Genomic DNA, 19,649 nt, shown 5'->3' with positions numbered 1-19,649 from the left:
AGGGGCACGTCCTTTGCCGGCCCCCAGTCCAGCCCCGTATTGACCCATGACGCCAGTCGTGGCGGGGGACCCGAGCGAAAGGCAGGTGGCGCCACCCACTTAGGGGCCCTGGGAGCGGTAATATAAAACCACTCTCGCTGCCATAAGCCGGACTCCTCTTGAAAAGAGCCCTCGGGCCATGAAGTACCAGCATTCTTGCTTATAAAAGCACCTCCGCACTCCGCATGTCGTCCCTCGATCATCTTCAGCTCTACTTTGAAGGTCTTGAGCCATAGTCCGAAGTGAGGAGTGATACGGAGAAAGGCTTCACACACGACGATGAATGAGAAAATATGAAGGATGGACTCCGGGGCTAAGTCGTGAAATTCCAGCCCATAATAATACATGAGCCCCCTCACGAAGGGATCCGTCGGGAAGCCTAGCCCCCGAAGAAAATGAGACATGAACACCACACTCTCACCGGGCTTGGGAGTGGGAATGACCTGCCCTTGAGCAGATAGCCTATGCGAGATTTCGCCGGTCAAGAAACTGGCCTCTCTCAACTTCAGTACGTCCTCCGCCGGATAGATATAGTAGATAGATATAGATATAGATTTTCTTGTGTATCCTAAACGGATCAGGTGGACGTTAGATGGAAGTTTGCTTGGCGTAGCGTTGAGTTTTGGCCTTTCGGGGCAGCACTGTCCACGCCGCGCACGCGCACTAGAGTCAGTCCCAGCTCCCAACCTCCGCCCGGAGCCTCGCCATGGCCGCGCCGTGCGGCCGCGGCGCGCTGCGGCTCGTGCTCATCGCCGTCTCCGCGGCCTTCCTCACCTACAACGCGGTCCTCTCCTCCCGCTCCCTCCTGCCCCTCCCCACCGCCTCCTTCCCCGCCGCCACCACCGCCTCGTCATCCCGCCGCCTCGCCTCCGGTGGCGCCAGCAGCGACGGCGGGCGGAGGCTGTTCCACACCGCGGTGACCGCGTCGGGGTCCGTGTACAACACGTGGCAGTGCCGCGTCATGTACCACTGGTTCAAGGAGGCGCGGCGGCGGCCGGGCAGCGCCGACATGGGCGGCTTCACCAGGATCCTGCACTCCGGGAAGCCCGACGAGTTCGTCCACGAGATCCCCACCTTCGTCGCCGACCCGCTCCCCGACGGGGCGGATCAGGTAACAGTAACACCCCGCGCACAGTTGCTCGGTTAGGTGAAACGGCAATTTTATTTTTACCCTGTTGCTGGTTGGGTAGAGTTGTGGAGAAATGCGGGTCGTTCGTGCGGATCACGTGAATCGGTTGGTAGGAAGATCAGCAAAGAAGTTCCTGAAACTGTCTAGACATTGGTTCGTGTTCTTCAGTTTCATGCTCAGTTTGAGTTTCATGGCACTAACACAGCACCACTATAACAAATTTGATGTCCCAAACCTCCACTTCTGCCGCACTGGAAAGGTCAGGGCATAGTAGATTATAATTCCACTGACACATGAGCGTTGAACTTCTGGACAAAACAACAGCTGCCCTGCCTTAGCTTGTGTACAAGCATGTGGGGATCAAGTGCATGTGGATCTGAGAAAATGGTCAGGGCCAAGTTGATGGAAAAGACTGTCTGGCAGCTAGGATGGGTAAATTGGATTGGACCCTGCCCCTGCTGCTACCCACTTTTCATCATGTGGCGTTCAGAGCAGGAACCATCGATTTAGGATGCCAGCTGCTAATAAACCTTTAGTTGGTACTCAGTATGTCTCTCATGATGACAGAGCCTTCTGGTAAAGTGGAACTGTCACTGTTTGGATATAATCTACTCCTATCATTGTTCAGTTTTGGTGTAGCAACATGACTGGCATACTGATGGACGAACAAGTCAAGATCTCACAAAGTTTTTCACCGAGCCTTAGTACCAAAACCATGCATTATATCATTGAGAATGTTTTTTTTTTCTGCAGCAAATTGTTCCCAGAATGCTGCTTGTTAGAATTTTCTCCTAACAGAGTTCATCCAAATCTCAGGGATACATTGTTCTTAATAGGCCCTGGGCGTTTGTTCAATGGCTCCAGAAGGCAGACATTCCGGAAGAGTAAGTTTATAGAAAACTCATATAAGAAGCATACATCAACCTTCAGAATCAATATCTTAGTTGATTTCCATATGTGCTGTAGATATATCTTGATGGCAGAGCCAGATCATCTTATTGTCAAACCAATCCCAAACTTATCAAGAGATGGCCGGGCAGCAGCTTTCCCTTTCTTCTATATCGAGCCCAAAAAATATGAAAAAGTGCTGCGTAAATTCTTCCCCGAAAAGGAAGGGCCGATCATTAACATTGACCCCATAGGAAATTCTCCTGTCATCATTGAAAAGGTATTTTTGTTGCAGTGGAATATATTCAGAGCATCTACTCATACTGAAGTAATTAATCAATTATATTCTCCCTAATTTGCTAGGAATCTCTTTCTAGGATCGCACCGACATGGATGAACATTTCGTTAGCAATGAAGAAAGATCCCGAAGCAGATAAAGCTTTTGGCTGGGTTCTTGAAATGTAAAGGCCTACCAATCATTAATTCATTATCTAATTTCGTTAGTACGTTCAAGCTTTCAATCAGGCGTGCAGCATATCTACCTATTCTGTATACTGATGTTTCTATGCTGTTATTCTGGAAAACAGGTACGCGTATGCTGTATCATCTGCTCTCCATGGAGTGGGGAACATCTTACACAAGGATTTCATGATTCAGGTTTAGTATGTGACTGTTTGGTTTACGAGCATGTGACCCATGTATTTTGGGGAATTGTGCAATTTTGCTCTGAGCTGATAATTCCATTCTGTTGTTTTAGCCACCATGGGACCTTGAAATTGGTGATTCATTTATTATACATTATACTTATGGGTGTGATTATGATATGAAGGTATATACTTCTCTCTTGATGCAAAATTTCAGGATTCATCTTACAAGTTCATTCTTTAACCATGTTCTTCTTCTAACTAGGGCAAATTAACTTATGGCAAAATTGGAGAGTGGAGGTTTGACAAAAGATCCTACGAGAATAAACCTCCTCGTAGAAATTTGCCATTACCTCCGAATGGCGTACCTCAAAGTGTGGTATGGTCCAGCCCTGCCTACAGCTTCTAATATTAGTTTTCTCTTCAAGGACCTTTACTTTTGTCATTCTAGTGGCCATTATTCTAGATGCCAGAAGAATGGAGACGGAGTATATTAGTACCAATCTTCAAGAACAAGGGGGATGTTCAGAGTTGTACTAATTACCGTGGAATTAAGCTGATGAGCCATACAATGAAGCTATGGGAGAGAGTCATTGAGCACCGCTTAAGAAGAATGACAAGCGTGACCAAAAATCAGTTTGGTTTCATGCCTGGGAGGTCGACCATGGAAGCCATTTTCTTGGTACGACAACTTATGGAGAGATATAGGGAGCAAAAGAAGGACTTGCATATGGTGTTCATTGACTTGGAGAAGGCCTATGATAAGATACCGCGGAATGTCATGTGGTGGGCCTTGGAGAAACACAAAGTCCCAGCAAAGTACATTACCCTCATCAAGGACATGTACGATAATGTTGTGACAAGTGTTCGAACAAGTGATGTCGACACTGATGACTTCCCGATTAAGATAGGACTGCATCAGGGGTCAGCTTTGAGCCCTTATCTTTTTGCATTGGTGATGGATGAGGTCACAAGGGATATACAAGGAGATATCCCATGGTGTATGCTCTTTGCGGATGATGTGGTGCTAGTTGATGATAGTCAGACGGGGGTAAATAGGAAGTTAGAGTTATGGAGACAAACCTTGGAATCGAAAGGGTTTAGGCTTAGTAGAACTAAAACCGAGTACATGATGTGCGGTTTCAGTACTACTAGGTGTGAGGAGGAGGTTAGCCTTGATGGCCAGGTGGTACCTCAGAAGGACACCTTTCGGTATTTGGGGTCAATGCTGCAGGAGGATGGGGGTATTGATGAAGATGTGAACCATCGAATCAAAGCCGGATGGATGAAGTGGCGCCAAGCTTCTGGCATTCTCTGTGACAAGAGAGTGCCACAAAAGCTAAAAGGCAAGTTCTACAGGACGGCGGTTCGACCCGCAATGTTGTATGGCGCTGAGTGTTGGCCGACTAAAAAGCGACATATTCAACAGTTAGGTGTGGCGGAGATGCGTATGTTGAGATGGATGTGTGGCCACACGAGGAAGGATCGAGTCCGGAATGATGATATACGAGATAGAGTTGGGGTAGCACCAATTGAAGAGAAGCTTGTCCAACATCGTCTGAGATGGTTTGGGCATATTCAGCGCAGGCCTCCAGAAGCTCCGGTGCATAGTGGACGGCTAAAGCGTGCGGAGAATGTCAAGAGAGGGCGGGGTAGACCGAATTTGACGTGGGAGGAGTCCGTTAAGAGAGACCTGAAGGATTGGAGTATCACCAAAGAGCTAGCTATGGACAGGGGTGCGTGGAAGCTTGCTATCCATGTGCCAGAGCCATGAGTTGGTTGCGAGATCTTATGGGTTTCACCTCTAGCCTACCCCAACTTGTTTGGGACTAAAGGCTTTGTTGTTGTTGTTGTTGTTGTTGTTGTTGTTTGTACTTTTTTATTCTGTACTGAACCCGCACTGTCTTGGTTATCTAGTCTTTTATGAAGAGTTTTGTTATCTTTCTCAGTACTCAGTACACATTACATAACAGACGATGATTCACACTTACCACAAGTCCCTTTTTTACTATGCCTTTATCCTATGTTCTTGGAATATTTGTTAACGCGTATAGTGGATTTTGTGTTTTCCACAGGTGACACTTGTGAAAATGGTTAATGAAGCAACGGCCAGCATACCCAACTGGGAATCTTACGCAGCCGAGTGACCTTGTACAATCTGATACTTGTCAAGCTGATTTTGTTCGCTCGATCACCAGCCAAGCTTGGATAAGTGGCTCATACGAGTTTATTCAGGGCCCTGACTCCAAGCGTGTGTATGCTGGCCTTGGATTGCTGAAATCCGAAAGCAAAACTAGTGCAAAAACAACGTGATCTCTTTAGTTACAGTCACACATATAGTATGTCTTAGGTGAGAATTACAATGGAAATGAGTGTGAGGCATGTTGAGCTCTTGTTCTTGATGCTCATTCCTGACTTGTGAGTTGTGACTTCATCCTGAGTCCTTTCTGCTTCAGAGAAGTCACGCGTACACTGTATTTTAGGCAAGGCAATGGAATCCTCTATTTACTTGTTTTTTTATTTGAGGAGAAGCTGAACTGCATGAATCAAAGTATTCAAGTTTGATGAGTAATATAACGGTGGTTGTATAAAATGAAGTTGCCCTTCAAGAAGTGACATGTTTGCCCTTACTTACTTAGCTTACACTAATGATCTTTGTCTTCTGCCTACTTGGTATAAATTATCACTTGACCTACAAAAGGCTCATTTTAATCAGAATGCAGTTGTTAGAGGCCAAAATCAACAACATAAATCACACCTTGAACACACTACATTTTGTTTTGCCTACAAAAGGTTCTTTTATATTACTGAAGATAAAGTGACCACGAGAAAATATTCTCCTTTGCCTTTTTAATCTAGGACCCTCTCAGCTGGCGAACGTTCGCTGGGAAGGGGTGGCATTTTGAACGATTTCACTGGCAGTTTTAGTTGTGAGGGGTTGACAACTTCATGACAACATGACAGTTTCTTCAGAAAAAAGACATTTTTCGTTTAAGATTTCGCAAACCAACTAAAACTACTAGGAAAAAGTGTTCGCTTGTCATCCCCTCCCAGCTGATGTTCGGCAGATAACATTACCTTAATTTAGCGAACAAGAAAAAGGAAAAGTCAATTCCCTCGTTCGTACTTCTCCTCCCAGTCCTCTTTCTTCTTCCCTTCGCCTGCCAGATCCCACCCCGCCGCCTCCGATGACCACAGACCCCTCCGCTCCTCCCTAGCCCCCGCCGCCGCCTCCTCCTCCTCCTCAATGGAACCCGCGGCAGCGCCAGCCTCCCCCGCGCCCCCTCACGGAGGCCATACCCCCACTGTCGGCGGCAACGCGCGGGCCGTCCGGCGGCGCCAGTACGCGGTGCTGGCGCTCACCTTCGCGGCCTACGCGGCGTTCCACGCCTCCCGCAAGCCGCCCAGCATCGTCAAGGCGGTCCTCTCGGCCGACTGGGCGCCCTTCACCGGGCCCGAGGGGACCCACCGCCTGGGCGAGCTCGACGTCGCCTTCCTCGCCGCCTACGCCGCCGCCATGTTCGCCGCGGGCCACCTGGCCGACCGCGCCGACCTCCGCCTCCTCCTCGGCGCCGCCATGCTCGCCTCGGGGGCCGCGTCGGCGGCGCTCGGCGCGGCCTACTTCCTGGGCGTCCACGGCCTCCCCTTCTTCCTCGCCGCGCAGGTCGCCAGCGGCGTGGTCCAGTCCGCCGGGTGGCCCTGCGTCGTCGCCGTCGTGGGCAACTGGTTCGGCCACGCCTCCCGCCGCGGGACCATCATGGGGGTGTGGAACTCGCACACCTCCGTCGGCAACATCGCCGGCTCCGTCCTCGCCGCCGCCGTGCTCGAGTTCGGCTGGGGGTGGTCCTTCTTGGTCCCCGCGTTCGTCATCGCCGCGCTCGGGGTCCTGGTGCTGGTGTTCTTGGTCGCTCACCCGAGCGATGCTGGCTTGGACCTGGATTCAATGATGGAGGTTGAGATGAATGGGGATGGTGGGGAGGAGGTGGAGCTTCTTGTAGAGGACAAGAAAGAGGCTGAAGTGCATGATGATGATGAATTGGAATTGGAAATGGAAATGAGGTCCCAATTACCTACGGCCATCGGGTTCTTGGAGGCATGGAGATTGCCTGGTGTCGCGGAATATGCATTCTGCCTCTTCTTCTCCAAGCTTGTTGCTTATACCTTCCTCTACTGGTTGCCATTCTACATCAGGAACAATGGTATGTGCTTCTTATATTCAGTTAGTTTATCCTGCGGTAACAGTAGCGAAATATCACCTTATCTGCACTGGACATCTGGTGAATTTGGGTAAAAGAGAAGAAGAAACGGGCCGGGATTGGTTTGAATTGCTCTGAACTGTTAGACCATTCATCCTACCTTAGCAACTTGATATAGCAGTAGTTTCACTTTAATGTCGCGGCTAGCTTGTCGCTTATTGGACAACATAATCTTCAGTTCCATGCGCAATCAGAAATTTAAGTTCTACAAAGAACTTTTGTTTTATACTCCCTCCGTTCATAAATCTAAGATGTTTTTGATATTTCAATATGGACTACATGCGGACTGAAATGAGTGAACAAACACACTAAAACGTGTCTATATACATCCGACTAGAAAAAAGTTGGAACATCTTATATTTGTGAATCGAGGGAGTACAATGTAATGTGATGGGGCTAATTGATGTCTAGCGATTCTTAGGGATCTTCTTTGAATTTATTTTTGGTATTATTTTCAGCATTTCTGCCTATATACAAGTAGCTATTTAGCAGTGTTAGTTTGTTGAGCAGTTCATTGTAAGAGGTTAAAATGTTGCATATTGAACTGAAAACCTCTTTTTGTTGAGTGAAATGAATGCTATCAACATCTGCTCTCCATGCATCATTTATCTTCCTAGATATGATAACAGTTGACACCCCGGGGTGTCTTTATTTATCTGCTTATAATATTGTGTAAACTACCCACAATTCCTTCATTTTGCTTGCGTAGTACTAATGGTAAGGAGAAAATTAGAAGTGATAAGTGCCATTGGGAGCTTATTGCTACTTTGCTGCAAGCATTGCTTTTCAGTGAAGAACTTCTCCAATGTATCATTGCTGACTTATGTTACATGTCACGATGTTGCAGCTGTAGCAGGCCAGTTCTTGTCACACAAGGCTTCAGGAATTCTGTCCATTGTATTCGACATCGGAGGAGTGTTGGGAGGGATTTCAGCTGGCTTCCTCTCAGACGCAATAGGTGCCAGAGCTATAACATCAGCTCTGTTCCTTCTCCTCTCGATCCCCGCTCTTATCCTTTACCGGACATTCGGAAGCATATCCATGTGTCACAACATCGGCCTCATGTTCCTCTCCGGCTACTTCGTGAACGGCCCATACTCCCTCATCACCACGGCCGTCGCAACTGATCTCGGCACCCAGGACGCGATCAAGGGGAATTCACGTGCACTAGCCACTGTCTCTGCGATAATCGACGGCACCGGTTCTGTTGGTGCAGCATTGGGGCCCTTGCTGACGGGGTACATCTCGACAAGAGGATGGAACAGCGTGTTCTTCATGCTGATCGTATCCATATCCCTTGCCCTCGTGTTTTTGATACGCATAGCCAGGGATGAGATAGCTGCCAAGATCGGCGCCAGGCGTTAGGTTTTATTTGCTGGCGCTTGGGAACTGATGAGAGGCTTTTTTCCCGGGAGTTGTAAAAGTCTGTAGGAGTTAGGTTACGGCCATTTCTTGGTTCATGTAAATTGGTTGGTTGGTTGGTTGCACGTATGCACACCCATGGAAATTTTAGGCTGGATACAGGGATTGACAAAACGTGTTTGTGGTGATTGCTGCAGTTACCAAAAGATTGCTGTGTGCAAAGTTGAGCCTGGTCCGGTCGCGTGATCTTGAAACGGTGTGGCGTCAACCATGTTCTAGTCATGTCACATGATTTTTGTGGACGAGGAGCAGAGAAGTTTCCCTAGAGTGGATGGATTTACTACATATTTTTATGAATTATTACTATCTCCAGATAAGACATCCTCTATATATTTTTGTTACTGTTAAATCATGATCCAAAAGTCACTACAAAGTTGTATTAAAGCTATGCCAATTAATTTGGATCGGAGGGAGTACCGTGTTCGACACGGCACTTTCTCATGCTAGACATACCGAGGATGGTAGTTGCCGGTTGTCGATCCGGCATGAGCTTCCTCAGTAAGCTCGAGGGACGGCCGACTCCGTGAAGATGAAGGTGATCTCCCCAAAGAAAAGTGCATATTTCAATTTGAATTGTCACAAAGTCTAAGAAACAACGCTAAACTTCAAAACCATCTACTTTACAATCCCAAACTTCGAAAACCGAACAACTATCAACCCTCCTCTGAAAACCGGACAACTATCAACCCTCCTCTCTTCAAATAAGTTTTCTGGGTTGTTTTGATCGGTTTTCAATTGTTGACCACCTAGTCAGCAGCCAACTCAGCCGCCATGCACCTAGATATCTAAACCTTGTAATTTTTAATCTGTTTGGTAAAAGATATTGAAACTTTCCAAGAATGATCAGCATACTAGTGTTCATTTTCAAAATAAATGAAAATCTGGGCACTATCATTTTTCGGTCAAATTTGGACTAAAATTTGTCCTAAATATGTATTTCCCTTGTATTTTGTAACCTATTTGGCAACAATGTTTGGATCTTCCTAGAATTATCAGCATAGTCTTGCTCACTTGTGAGAATTATCTTTAAAAAATCTGGACACTCCATTTTTTGGTCAAATTTTGACAAAAAATTGTCCGGATGTACTCTCCTTGTAAATTTTACTGTGTTCAAAAAAATGAATGAAACTTACCCAAAACGATCCGCATGGTAGCATTAATTTTTTTCTAAAAAATTCAAATTTTCTGGGCACTTCATTTTTGGGTTAAATTTTGTCCTAAATATGTACTCCCTCCATTCCATATTACTTATCGCTCAAATGGGTGTATCTAGCACTGAAATACGTCTACATACATCCGTTTGAGCGACAAGTAATATGGATCGGAGGGAGTAGTTTCCTTGTATTGTTTAATCTATTTTGCAAAAATGATTGAAACTTTCCCACAATTATTAGCATAATATTGTTCATTTTTTGAGAATTGTTTCACAGTTTTCCGGGCACTTTCATTTTTTGCTACATTTTGACCAAAATTTGTCCAAATTATGTTTTTTCCTTCTAATTTTTAATCCGTTAGGTCAATAAGATTGGAACTTTCCGAGTATGATCAGCATAGTACTATTCAGTTTTCAGAAAAAAATCAACTTTTCTTGTGCATTTCATTTTTTGGGTCAATTTTTTGACAAAAAGAAGGGTTGACGTGACAGCTGACTAGGATAGGTGACTGGATGGCCAACATGTCAAAACAGCCCAGAAAACTAGTCTGAGGGGAGGAGGGTTGATGGTTGTTTGATTTCCAGAGTTCTAGATTGTAAAGTAGGCAATTTTGAAGTTCAGGGTTGCTTTTTATACTTTGGTGACAATTCAAGGTTGCAATACGGGCTTCTCTCATCTTCACATGCTCTTTTTTGTCGCCATAGAGGAGGAAGAGGAGCGGTCGATTTGTTCACCAATATGGAAAAAAAGATGACCTTTTTCACCTAACTAGGCTAATTGAGATAGCTGATTGTATGGTCAACAGGTCAGAACCAGAGTCATGGAAGGGGATGGTTGAATGGTTTTCAAAGTTTGGGGGTTGATTTTTAGCCGGTTTTAAAGTTGATGGTTGGTTCTTGACAAACTAAAAAGTTCAAGATTGCAAACTGGGCTTCTCTCAAGAATATAATGCTTTTTGAAGCGAAAATTGCTTTTGGAGGCCAAGCTCCATGGAGGTTGGTTTCTGAAAAATCCAAAATTAATCAAAATTCATATTTTTACATTTCAAAAAATTCTGCAAAAATACAGATATACCTGGAGGCACAGTGCACATGTGTGTGAATTTTCAAGACGAATATGTTGAAATGAGGGTTGTGCAAAAAAAAATCCATGGCTTTTCAACATATGATACTATTCACCCCCAAAGTCCATGATTTTGTTCTTTTCGTACAGAACGTATTTCAAGATGTTCATCCCGAAATTATACACACGTCCTTGTATACTTGTAAAAAATCAGAATTTTTTGAAACTGAAAAGTTTGAATTTGTTTTTTTTCGAAAATTCGGGCTCCATGGAGGCTGAGCTCCAAAACGCCCCACTCCTTTTGAAGTTGTAATTTTACACTCGCTCCTACTAGTCGGCACAAGCATAGCTATTTCTCTTGCTAGTTAGCTTGTAGAAGCAGCGATTGTTAAATCGTCGATGTAGAACACAGGAGATGCCGGCGGCAACAATCTACGAAGTAAATCGCTGATCTGTTAAAAAAAACACCGACAAGGGTTTTTAGAAGTTTCAAAATCCATAAAAGTTGCCCAAATCCAGACGAATCCATCGGAAACCAAAACCAACCAAACCCCGGAAGACCAGTTGGAGACAAGACTCCATACGTACACCGCCAACACAAGCACATGAACAGACAGGGATAGAGTGGGGTGAACATTATTCCGACACTATGGCAATGCCATTGCCTCGTCGCCCCAGACCAAACACAAAGACTACCTAAGGAAAACCTGAAACAAATCATCGATGTCATTGTATGACTGAATATGAGTCTGATGTCGAGCTCACCGCAGTTTGTAACCATGCATCGACACCCTCTTCTCGAGTGATCTAGACCAGCTGGACGACCGTTAAAGATGGTGCGCTGGATCGCTCCGTCCACCAGCTTCACAACGCCATCGTCAAGCACCGCCTTACAGAGGCCGTCGCTCGAGCACACATCTCCTTCGCTGTCCCACAACAACTCTCTAGCACCTCCATAACAGGCCGTCCCCGGATTAGGACCTCCCCGTTGATGCAAGCGCCACACCCTGAAGGTGGTAGAGGGGGAGACGATTGGCGGCGGCTAGTTTTCTCGGTCGCCCGCACCGACCCCAACAAGGCATTGACCTTAGACTCCGTTTGAGATCGATGTGTTTGGTTTGGTCCATGCTCTCCTCTAGTGTGATCCGACTCTGACTAGAAATAGGTAGGAGTAATTTTTTCTGTTCTATCTTGGGCTAGTCACTTGGTTAAACATTGTCAATGCCGCATGGGTTGTACAATTTGTAAAATATTCTCATGCTTGTACCCGTAGATTCTCCAAATTTCGAAATATTCGCACGAGCCTGGCGCTATCTTTTCGCGAAAAGGTAGCGGGATGCCTCCCGCGCTCGATGGCCCCGATTCCCACTTCACCAAGGAAATGTGAAAGGAAAAAAAACTCACGAAGCCTGACGCACCTGACCCATCCTCCCTTGCTCCTCGCTCACGCACCACACCACAAAGGAGGAGGGGGCGGCGGCGGCGACGGCGATTCCGCATCGGCCGGCGTCGCGGGTGAAGTATGTGCTGCTCCCTATCCTCGCTCTCTTCCCCCTTCCCTCCCTTCCTCTGCTCTGTTCTCTCGGCCGGCGGGGGAACGGCGAGCGGCGGAGGGTGAACTCCCCCCCGCCACACACACACCATTTCCTTGGGCCGACGGTGGCGGTGGATAGCGAGCGGCTGGATGTAGCTCCGGTTCCTCTCTGATACGTTCTCTCTCTCACCGGATGTCTCTCTGAACTGATTCCTTTCCTCTTGCTCCGATTTTTCTCCCTCTGCAGCGCGAAGGAGGCAACCAGGACACCGACGGCAAGGCGACGACCAGGGCGGACAGCAGCTCCCCTTTCGGCGATTTCCCCCTCTGGTATGAACCCTAGCTGCTCGATCTGTTTAGAGGATTTACTGGTGATTGTTGTGTGTGTGCTTCTGTATGTATGTTCAGTTAGCCGAAGTTCAGAGAAGAATATAGTTCAGTTTTGTGTATGTCATCCTAAAGCAATTTTTTTTCTTCTGTTTCAATTCTACATTGTAGACGGGCAAGAAGTAAAAGAAGTTAATTTGTGCAGCTGTGTCATATACGCTTCTCGTCATGTCGGCCTTGGTTGTTCGGTCTGGGAAAAGGAAAAGTAGGACTGAATGCATAAGCTATGGACTCATGGATGAGACAGATAGGGTGAGAAGACAGTATTTTGAGGACAAAATATGGAAGGATGATGCAACTTGTTTGAACATGCTTAGGCTTGGGAGAGGACCTTTCTTCCGGTTTTGTCAACTTTTAAGGGACCGCAGGTTGCTTCAAGACATGATTCATATGTCTGTTGAGCAGCAAGTTGGCACGTTCTTGCACACCGTTGGACACAACGTTAGGGATACGCCAGCTGGTGACAATTTTCGTATAACCGGTGAAGTTGTTAGTCGTTATTTCAAAAAAGTCATCCATGCCATTGGAGAGCTACGGCACGACCTTATTAGAGAGTCCTCATCGGCGACCCCAACCAAAATAGAAGGGAATCACCGATGGGATCCATACTTTAAGGTATGAGATTTGGTGACAGCTACATCCTCCTCATTTTCTACGCATGAATCTGGTTAGGTCCTGATATTTTAATTTTCATGAAATAGGATTGTGTTGGAGTTATTGATGTCACACATGTACGAGCCTCTGTTACAGAAGACATGGAGCCTCGCTGTCGTGGTAGAAAGACCCATGCCACTCAAAATGTGATGGCGGCTGTTGATTTTGATCTTCGGTTCACATTTGTGTTGGCTGGTTGGGAGGGGTCAGCACATGATGCTCAAGTTTTACGTGATGCTTTGGAACGTGAAAATGGTCTACGTGTCCCACAAGGTAACTTGATGTAGCTACATTTGTCAATGCCACTATTTATGTACAGCAAAGTAATCCGCTTGTTGCTCATATGTTAGGAAAATTCTATCTAGTTGGTGCTGGACATGGAGCCTAACCAGGGTTCTTGCCTCCTTTTCGTGGTGTGAGGTCCCATTTAAATGAGTGGGGGGGACAATCTTGTTCAAGATGAGAAGGAATTGTTTAACCATAGACATTTTTCTCTTCGTACGACCGTAAAGCGTGCATTTGGGTCACTCAAGGGGAGATTCAAAATCCTTGATGAGGCCAAGCCATTTTTCTCTTATCCTACTCAAGTAGACATTGTTATAGCTTGTTGCACTGTTCACAACTGGGTTATAAATGATGGGATAGATGAATTTATCATACCCGAGGCTGAATGTGTTGCCAATATTAACCATGCTCCAACGACAAGTGGCCAAGCAAATGGACTTGCAAACATGGTTAGTTTTCGGCAGGGAATCGCCAATCAAATGTGGGAAGACCGACAAAACTACCTGCAGCACAGTAGTATGTAATAGCTTCATCTGAACCATTGTAATATCGTAATGTTGTAATCGGAACCCTTGTACTTCCTGGAATTTGTTTGTAATGTCACATTATGTGCTGAAATGAACACCAGTCCAATCCCAAGGCACATGACACCTACTTCTGCTGTTTTCTTCTCCCTATGTACTTTTCTGTCACACAATCTGCTGTGGCAACAACATTTACAGATTACAGTGGCACATGACAATCCAGCACTCCAGGTCTTCTTGTACTCGGCCGATCTCTTCTTTTCATGGTAGTGAACCCTATCTCTATTGGATTAGTCACTTGGAGTTGTCTTGTTCTTCTAGTAGATTCTTATATATACACACACACACACACACACACACACACACATATGCTTTTAGAAGGAGCAACCAAAATCAACAAATCACTCTTTCTCCTGGTTCAGCTGGTCACCTGTCTGCTGTGCAGTACCCTGCTCATGTAACCATGTACTGTTTGTCTGATTCGTTTGAGTGGGTTTTCTTCTTCAGCGCACTTGATCGATTTGAGTCGACCTCGCATGACTTGGTCTCTGAATCTACTTATTGTTGAGGCAGAGTGAGGAATTAGGAATTTATTGTTGGACTGTTTGAGAATGTTAGGCTGTGGATTACTGGACACTTCGAAATGACTTCATTTCAGTTCATCTGACTATCTGAGCACCTGCTGCAGAAGTGGCATTTGACAAGTTACATGTTCATATTATTAAAAATATACTAGTCTGTACCGAATAAAGCTTGTTGTGTGAGGAAGCTTCGTCCAGAGGGCCGGCCAGAGGGGAGGGGGCCCGGGAGTGTCACGCCCCCCACCTCTGACTGCGTCTATGGTGGTCAGGCCAGGGTATCCGACCGCAGTCAAGTTTCTCCACCTACCGACTTTTGAATCCCGAGTCAGTCACACGCCGCAGTTGGCCTGCACGAGCAGGGCTCATGAAATTCTTCTGCCTAAGAAAGACTGCTCGAGCTTATTATATATATGTGTAGCACTTGGCTCAGTCAGTACTCTCCGAGCTTTGACCTGGCCAGTTAGCACGAGCGTGCGTACGAGCAAGGGCCATGCCGCCGGCGATGGCCCTGCTACTATGCTTGGCGGTGCTATCCAGCGGCGGCGGGTGCGAGGGGTGCAGGGACGACGAGAGGGCGACGCTTCTGGACATCCACGGCCAGTTCAACTACAACTCGTCGCTGGACTGGAATAGCACCGCCACAGATTGCTGCCGGTGGGAGGGGGTGAGCTGCAGCTCCCGGACAGCTCGTGTCACGGGCCTCGACCTGAGCATGCTGCACGGTATTGCCTCCAGCACAGGCCTACTCAACTCAACACCACCATGTTCCTCCCCTTGCAAGAGCTGCAGGATCTGTCCCTGAGCGGCCTCAAGATACAAGGATGCACACCCGGTGCAGGTAATTCGTCCAGACTCTCTAGATTCATTGAGCGCGGTTTTCAAACCAATTATGCTGTTCTCCAGCAAATGTTCCTTTTTCCTCATAGGCTGTTTGTTTATTTATTTCTGCAGGCTTTGAAGTATGGTCAAAATTACACAGACTAAAAGTTCTTGATTTATCATATAATGGCAAATTAATGGAGAGTGACGTCCCATCCTTGGTTGCAATTTCATCACTACGGTCCCTATTCCTCAACGGGAATGACTTCAGCTCCAATATGACAATACAGAGTGAGCTTTCAATTCTCTTATCCCGAGGAGTATTTAAACTTTTTCGGTTTTTTAGAAAAGGAGGATCACCCCCGGCCTCTGCATCAGAATGATGCATGTAGTATTTAAACTTTTTCGTAGTGATCTGTTTGTGCCAGTCACATCTTCCAAATCATTTCTCATGGTTTACCATGCTGTTTATTGTACAGAACTGAGCATAATGAAGGTGGATACTCTTGACATAGGCAATAATGATATCAAAGGCACCATACCTACAGGTAAATCTTTTCGGAAAAAATATCAACAAGTAGATGATGCATCGTATGTGTACAACTACAATACCAGGATGGTGACATGGCGCATTAAAGAATAATCACTAAGTGTTTTCATTACAGATATCTGCAACATGAGAGATCTTCAAGTGTTATATCTCAGTGACAATCTTTTATTTGGAGAGATTCCATCATGCATGCAAAATCTGACTTCTCTCAGAATTCTCGGTCTGTCGGAAAATAATAGATTAATAGTAAAGTTCCCCTCTCTTATCTTTGCAAAACTCACATCGTTGGAGAAGCTTTCACTCGTAAATAACTCTCTTGAAGGAGTTCTGTCGCTGAGTTCCTTACAAAATCATAGACAATTGACTAAACTGGAACTTGCAAGCAGCGGTAACAACTTTCATGTGCAAACTGAGAATCCAGCAACAAATTTGCCAGCTCAGATTCAGGTTCTAGTGCTGCGAAATTGCAACCTTAATGGCAATTCAGGCATCATACCAAGTTTTTTGTTGCATCAACATAAACTAGAGTTCGTCGATATGTCTAACAACAACCTAAGTGGTAACTTCCCTTCATGGTTGATAGAAAATAATGTCAACCTATCACACTTAGTTCTGGGTAGTAACTCCTTTGCAGGTCCTCTTCTTCCGTCCAAAGTACACACCGGTTTGCAATGGTTGGATGCATCTTCTAACAGGCTAAGCATATTACCTGTTGACATTAACACCACATTACCAAATCTGAGTTACATATCCTTATCAGGGAATTCTTATAAGGCAACTTTCCTTCTTCCTTTAGCTACATGAATAGTCTACAGTATTTAGAATTGTCATACAACAATTTCTTAGATGACATTGCGGCTGCTTTTGTTGGAAATATGTTAAACATCATTGGTCTAAAACTGTCTGGAAACCATTTCTATGGGTCGTTCTCTCCAAACATACTATTACCTGCCGTTAAACATCTATTGCTCAGCGATAATGAAATCGCCGGGAAAATTCCTGAGAAGTTATGTGACAGTCTGATACTTATGACATTTGATGCTAGCAATAACAAGTTGACCGGCCTGCTCCCTACTTGCATATCCGCACTCTCAGAACTTGCCATTTTGAATTTAAGAGGGAACTCATTGGCTGGATCGATTCCGTCGGAAGTATGCGGCCTGTGAAAGCTTGTGTTTCTTGATGTGTCGAAAAATAACCTTTCTGGTCCAGTGCATTGCTTACCGGGTCTACGCTACCTTCATATGAGTAGAAACCGATTAAATGGAACCTTTCCTATTCCATTGTACTTGGGAAATAATATCTATACAATGGATCTCCAAGAAAATCAATTCAGTGGTGTCCTTCCAAAGCTGATAGGGAAGTCCTTTCCAAAGCTAAAAGTACTGCTATTAAAAGGCAATATGTTTGAAGGGACAGTTCCAAATGATATATGCAGTTTGAAGTATCTGCGTCTACTAGATTTGTCTCATAATAGACTATCGGGGCAGTTACCTTTATGCATGAACATTATGGGATCCGATGACAGTTTATTTGATTTCCAACCTGGTTTTGGAACTTTTCCTGTTTTATTCAATGTTATTGGGCTGCCAGATCAAGAGGAATTCATGACCAAGGGCAGGCAGGACAATTACAGGGGAAACATACTGAACTACATGACTGGACTAGATTTCTCTTCGAACCAGTTGAAAGGATCCATTCATGAAAGTATAGGTGGCATGAAGTGGTTAAGGGCATTGAATTTCTCGGAAAACAAGTTTGATGGATCAATACCACAGTCCTTATCTAATTTAAGTGATTTGGAGAGCTTGGATCTCTCACACAACAACTTGGCAGGCCAAATACCTTCAGAGCTAGTAGCATTACAGTCCCTTGCGGTGTTCTCAGTGGCATACAACAACCTGTCCGGTCCTACACCGGGAACAAGGGGGCAGTTTCTCACATTTGATCAGAGCAGCTACGAAGGTAATCCATATCTCTGTGGCCCACCATTGAGAAAGAGTTGCTCTGTGACGCCGTCGATTCCTGAGCTCGAAGAAAATGGAGAAGAAGATGATAAAGTTGGTTATATCATACTGTTTGGTTGTTCAGCGATGTTCTACATGGTTGGTTTCTGGACATCCTTGGGTGTACTTTACTTTAAGACAAGCTGGCGATGGTCATGGTTTTCGGTTGTGGATAGGTTCGGTGATCATGTACTAGTTAAGTTTTTTGTATTCACAAAAAAAATTCGGAGCACCAATTGACCTTTCTGCAGGGGGCCAAATAATTCATCATGTGGCCAATTTTGTGTGGTACTAGTAGAACAATTCAATTCAACGGTTGTGGAACTTATTTAAAATATTTCTGACTGATAAGTCTTGTATTAAGGTTCTGATGTTCTATGGCCACGTTTTTTTGGTTGGTCTTAAAAATGGACTCTCAAGATGTGAAGTGGTTTGGAACTGGTCATTGTGATGTCCTGATTGGAACAAGGCGATGCTTTTCCAAATCTTGGATTAGGTTAATCTTAAGCCATTTTCTTAGTCATTGTTACCTGCAACTGGTAGGCGTAGGAGCGGAGGCACGCCGCACCTCTGGTGGAGCCTGTGCATGCATCTACGTTGTTTTTATTTTAAAATAAGAGAAGGAATGGCAGTGGGTTTGAGGTCCAGCTGGCCACGTAGAAGTCTTTGTACTCTTTGATCATTGTACGATCAAGGTAGTTTACAAACAGAGTAAGAAACATCCTCAATTCATGCACATGAAAACTCAATACCTGCATTACAGTTTTACGAACCTAAGAACAGAAGCAAATAAAAACTAAGAAAAATAAAATCCGTGCAAAGGATGTAGGAGGTATGTAATCATGCATTTTGAAATACAATATTGTCTTTTGAAATTCGGCATGTCATGTCTCTACTCCATCAGAGAAATCAGTGAACAAGAAGTTCCATGATAATTATTTTCTGCAAGATAATGTCATGTCAATAGTTCTCCCATCAACAGGAGCAAACATGTTATGTTTCCAGCGCTTATATTCAAATTGATTACCTTCCCTTTGCTTGTATAGAGTGAAACAATGGTAATATATGCCACAAAGATCATATATGGTACTCCCTCAGTCCCAGTGTAAAAAACGCTCTTATATTATGGGCCAGAGGGAATACATAACAATGACGAAAATTAATATCGGATGCATCTTATAAGGATAAAATAGTTATTAGCAAATCCATATTATACACAAGATACCATCATTCAAGCTGTCTAGTCAAATTGAAGTAACTAACAATCCTGCAAAAGATTAATAATTGAAGTGAAAAATACTCAAGTCATGCGTCATCTTTGGATTTTTTTTCATCTCGGACCCTACTCAAGTCTGCACACATATATGCAGATTCATTAAGTAGTAACACAAATTTTAGACATACAAATATCATATGAATAGTAACAAAAAATGGAGAGTTTAGATGTCACAAATAATCATCAAACTCCAATGAAATGCATATTGTCAGTAAAAAAATATGTATCAAAGTAAGTAACAAATCAAAAATGCTAAAGGCAACACGACCATAATATTTGAAACAAATGAACATAGAAACAAGGGAGCCATCATGCACAAAGCATAACTTTTTGAAACTTCGCCATATGAATCCATAACACAACTCCAGAAACCTGCATATGATAAAAACAACCTGAGCAGTAATGTACATGTGGAGGCTGTCGGTGTCAAAACCGGCGG

At 44.8% G+C, this 19,649-nt stretch overlaps 3 protein-coding genes and 1 pseudogene across 4 annotated transcripts; all 4 read left to right on the top strand.

Moving 5' to 3' along the window:
- The first annotated feature begins 620 nt into the window (after positions 1-620).
- LOC147958405 (hydroxyproline O-arabinosyltransferase 1-like) lies at positions 621-5,220 on the top strand. Its single transcript, XM_087537995.1, has 8 exons — positions 621-1,150; positions 1,985-2,052; positions 2,135-2,336; positions 2,420-2,517; positions 2,644-2,713; positions 2,814-2,885; positions 2,966-3,079; positions 4,776-5,220. Exons 1-8 carry the CDS (start codon positions 746-748, stop codon positions 4,845-4,847), a joined length of 1,101 nt encoding a protein of 366 aa, XP_087394121.1. The 5' UTR covers positions 621-745; the 3' UTR covers positions 4,848-5,220.
- Positions 5,221-5,810: 590 nt separating this feature from the next.
- LOC125521425 (putative glycerol-3-phosphate transporter 5) lies at positions 5,811-8,706 on the top strand. Its single transcript, XM_048686482.2, has 2 exons — positions 5,811-6,899; positions 7,804-8,706. The coding sequence occupies exons 1-2, from the start codon at positions 5,948-5,950 to the stop codon at positions 8,319-8,321; spliced, it is 1,470 nt and encodes a 489-aa protein (XP_048542439.1). The 5' UTR covers positions 5,811-5,947; the 3' UTR covers positions 8,322-8,706.
- A 3,251-nt stretch (positions 8,707-11,957) lies between these two features.
- On the top strand, positions 11,958-14,108 carry LOC125523720 (uncharacterized). The gene is made up of 5 exons (XM_048688782.2): positions 11,958-12,114; positions 12,376-12,458; positions 12,627-13,130; positions 13,217-13,442; positions 13,520-14,108. Exons 3-5 carry the CDS (start codon positions 12,684-12,686, stop codon positions 13,555-13,557), a joined length of 711 nt encoding a protein of 236 aa, XP_048544739.1. The 5' UTR covers positions 11,958-12,114; positions 12,376-12,458; positions 12,627-12,683; the 3' UTR covers positions 13,558-14,108.
- Positions 14,109-14,512: 404 nt separating this feature from the next.
- LOC125521524 (receptor-like protein 14) lies at positions 14,513-18,300 on the top strand (annotated as a pseudogene). The gene is made up of 4 exons (XR_015611144.1): positions 14,513-15,397; positions 15,511-15,669; positions 15,858-15,926; positions 16,044-18,300. The product of XR_015611144.1 is annotated as a receptor-like protein 14 (transcript).
- Positions 18,301-19,649: the final 1,349 nt, after the last annotated feature.

Source organism: Triticum urartu, chromosome 7A (assembly GCF_056163025.1).
Source record: "Triticum urartu cultivar PI428250 chromosome 7A, HENAU_Tu73, whole genome shotgun sequence".
Taxonomy (NCBI): Eukaryota; Viridiplantae; Streptophyta; class Magnoliopsida; order Poales; family Poaceae; genus Triticum; species Triticum urartu.
Note: the sequence above shows the minus strand (reverse complement) of the source record. Positions and strands in the feature narration are given on the sequence as shown.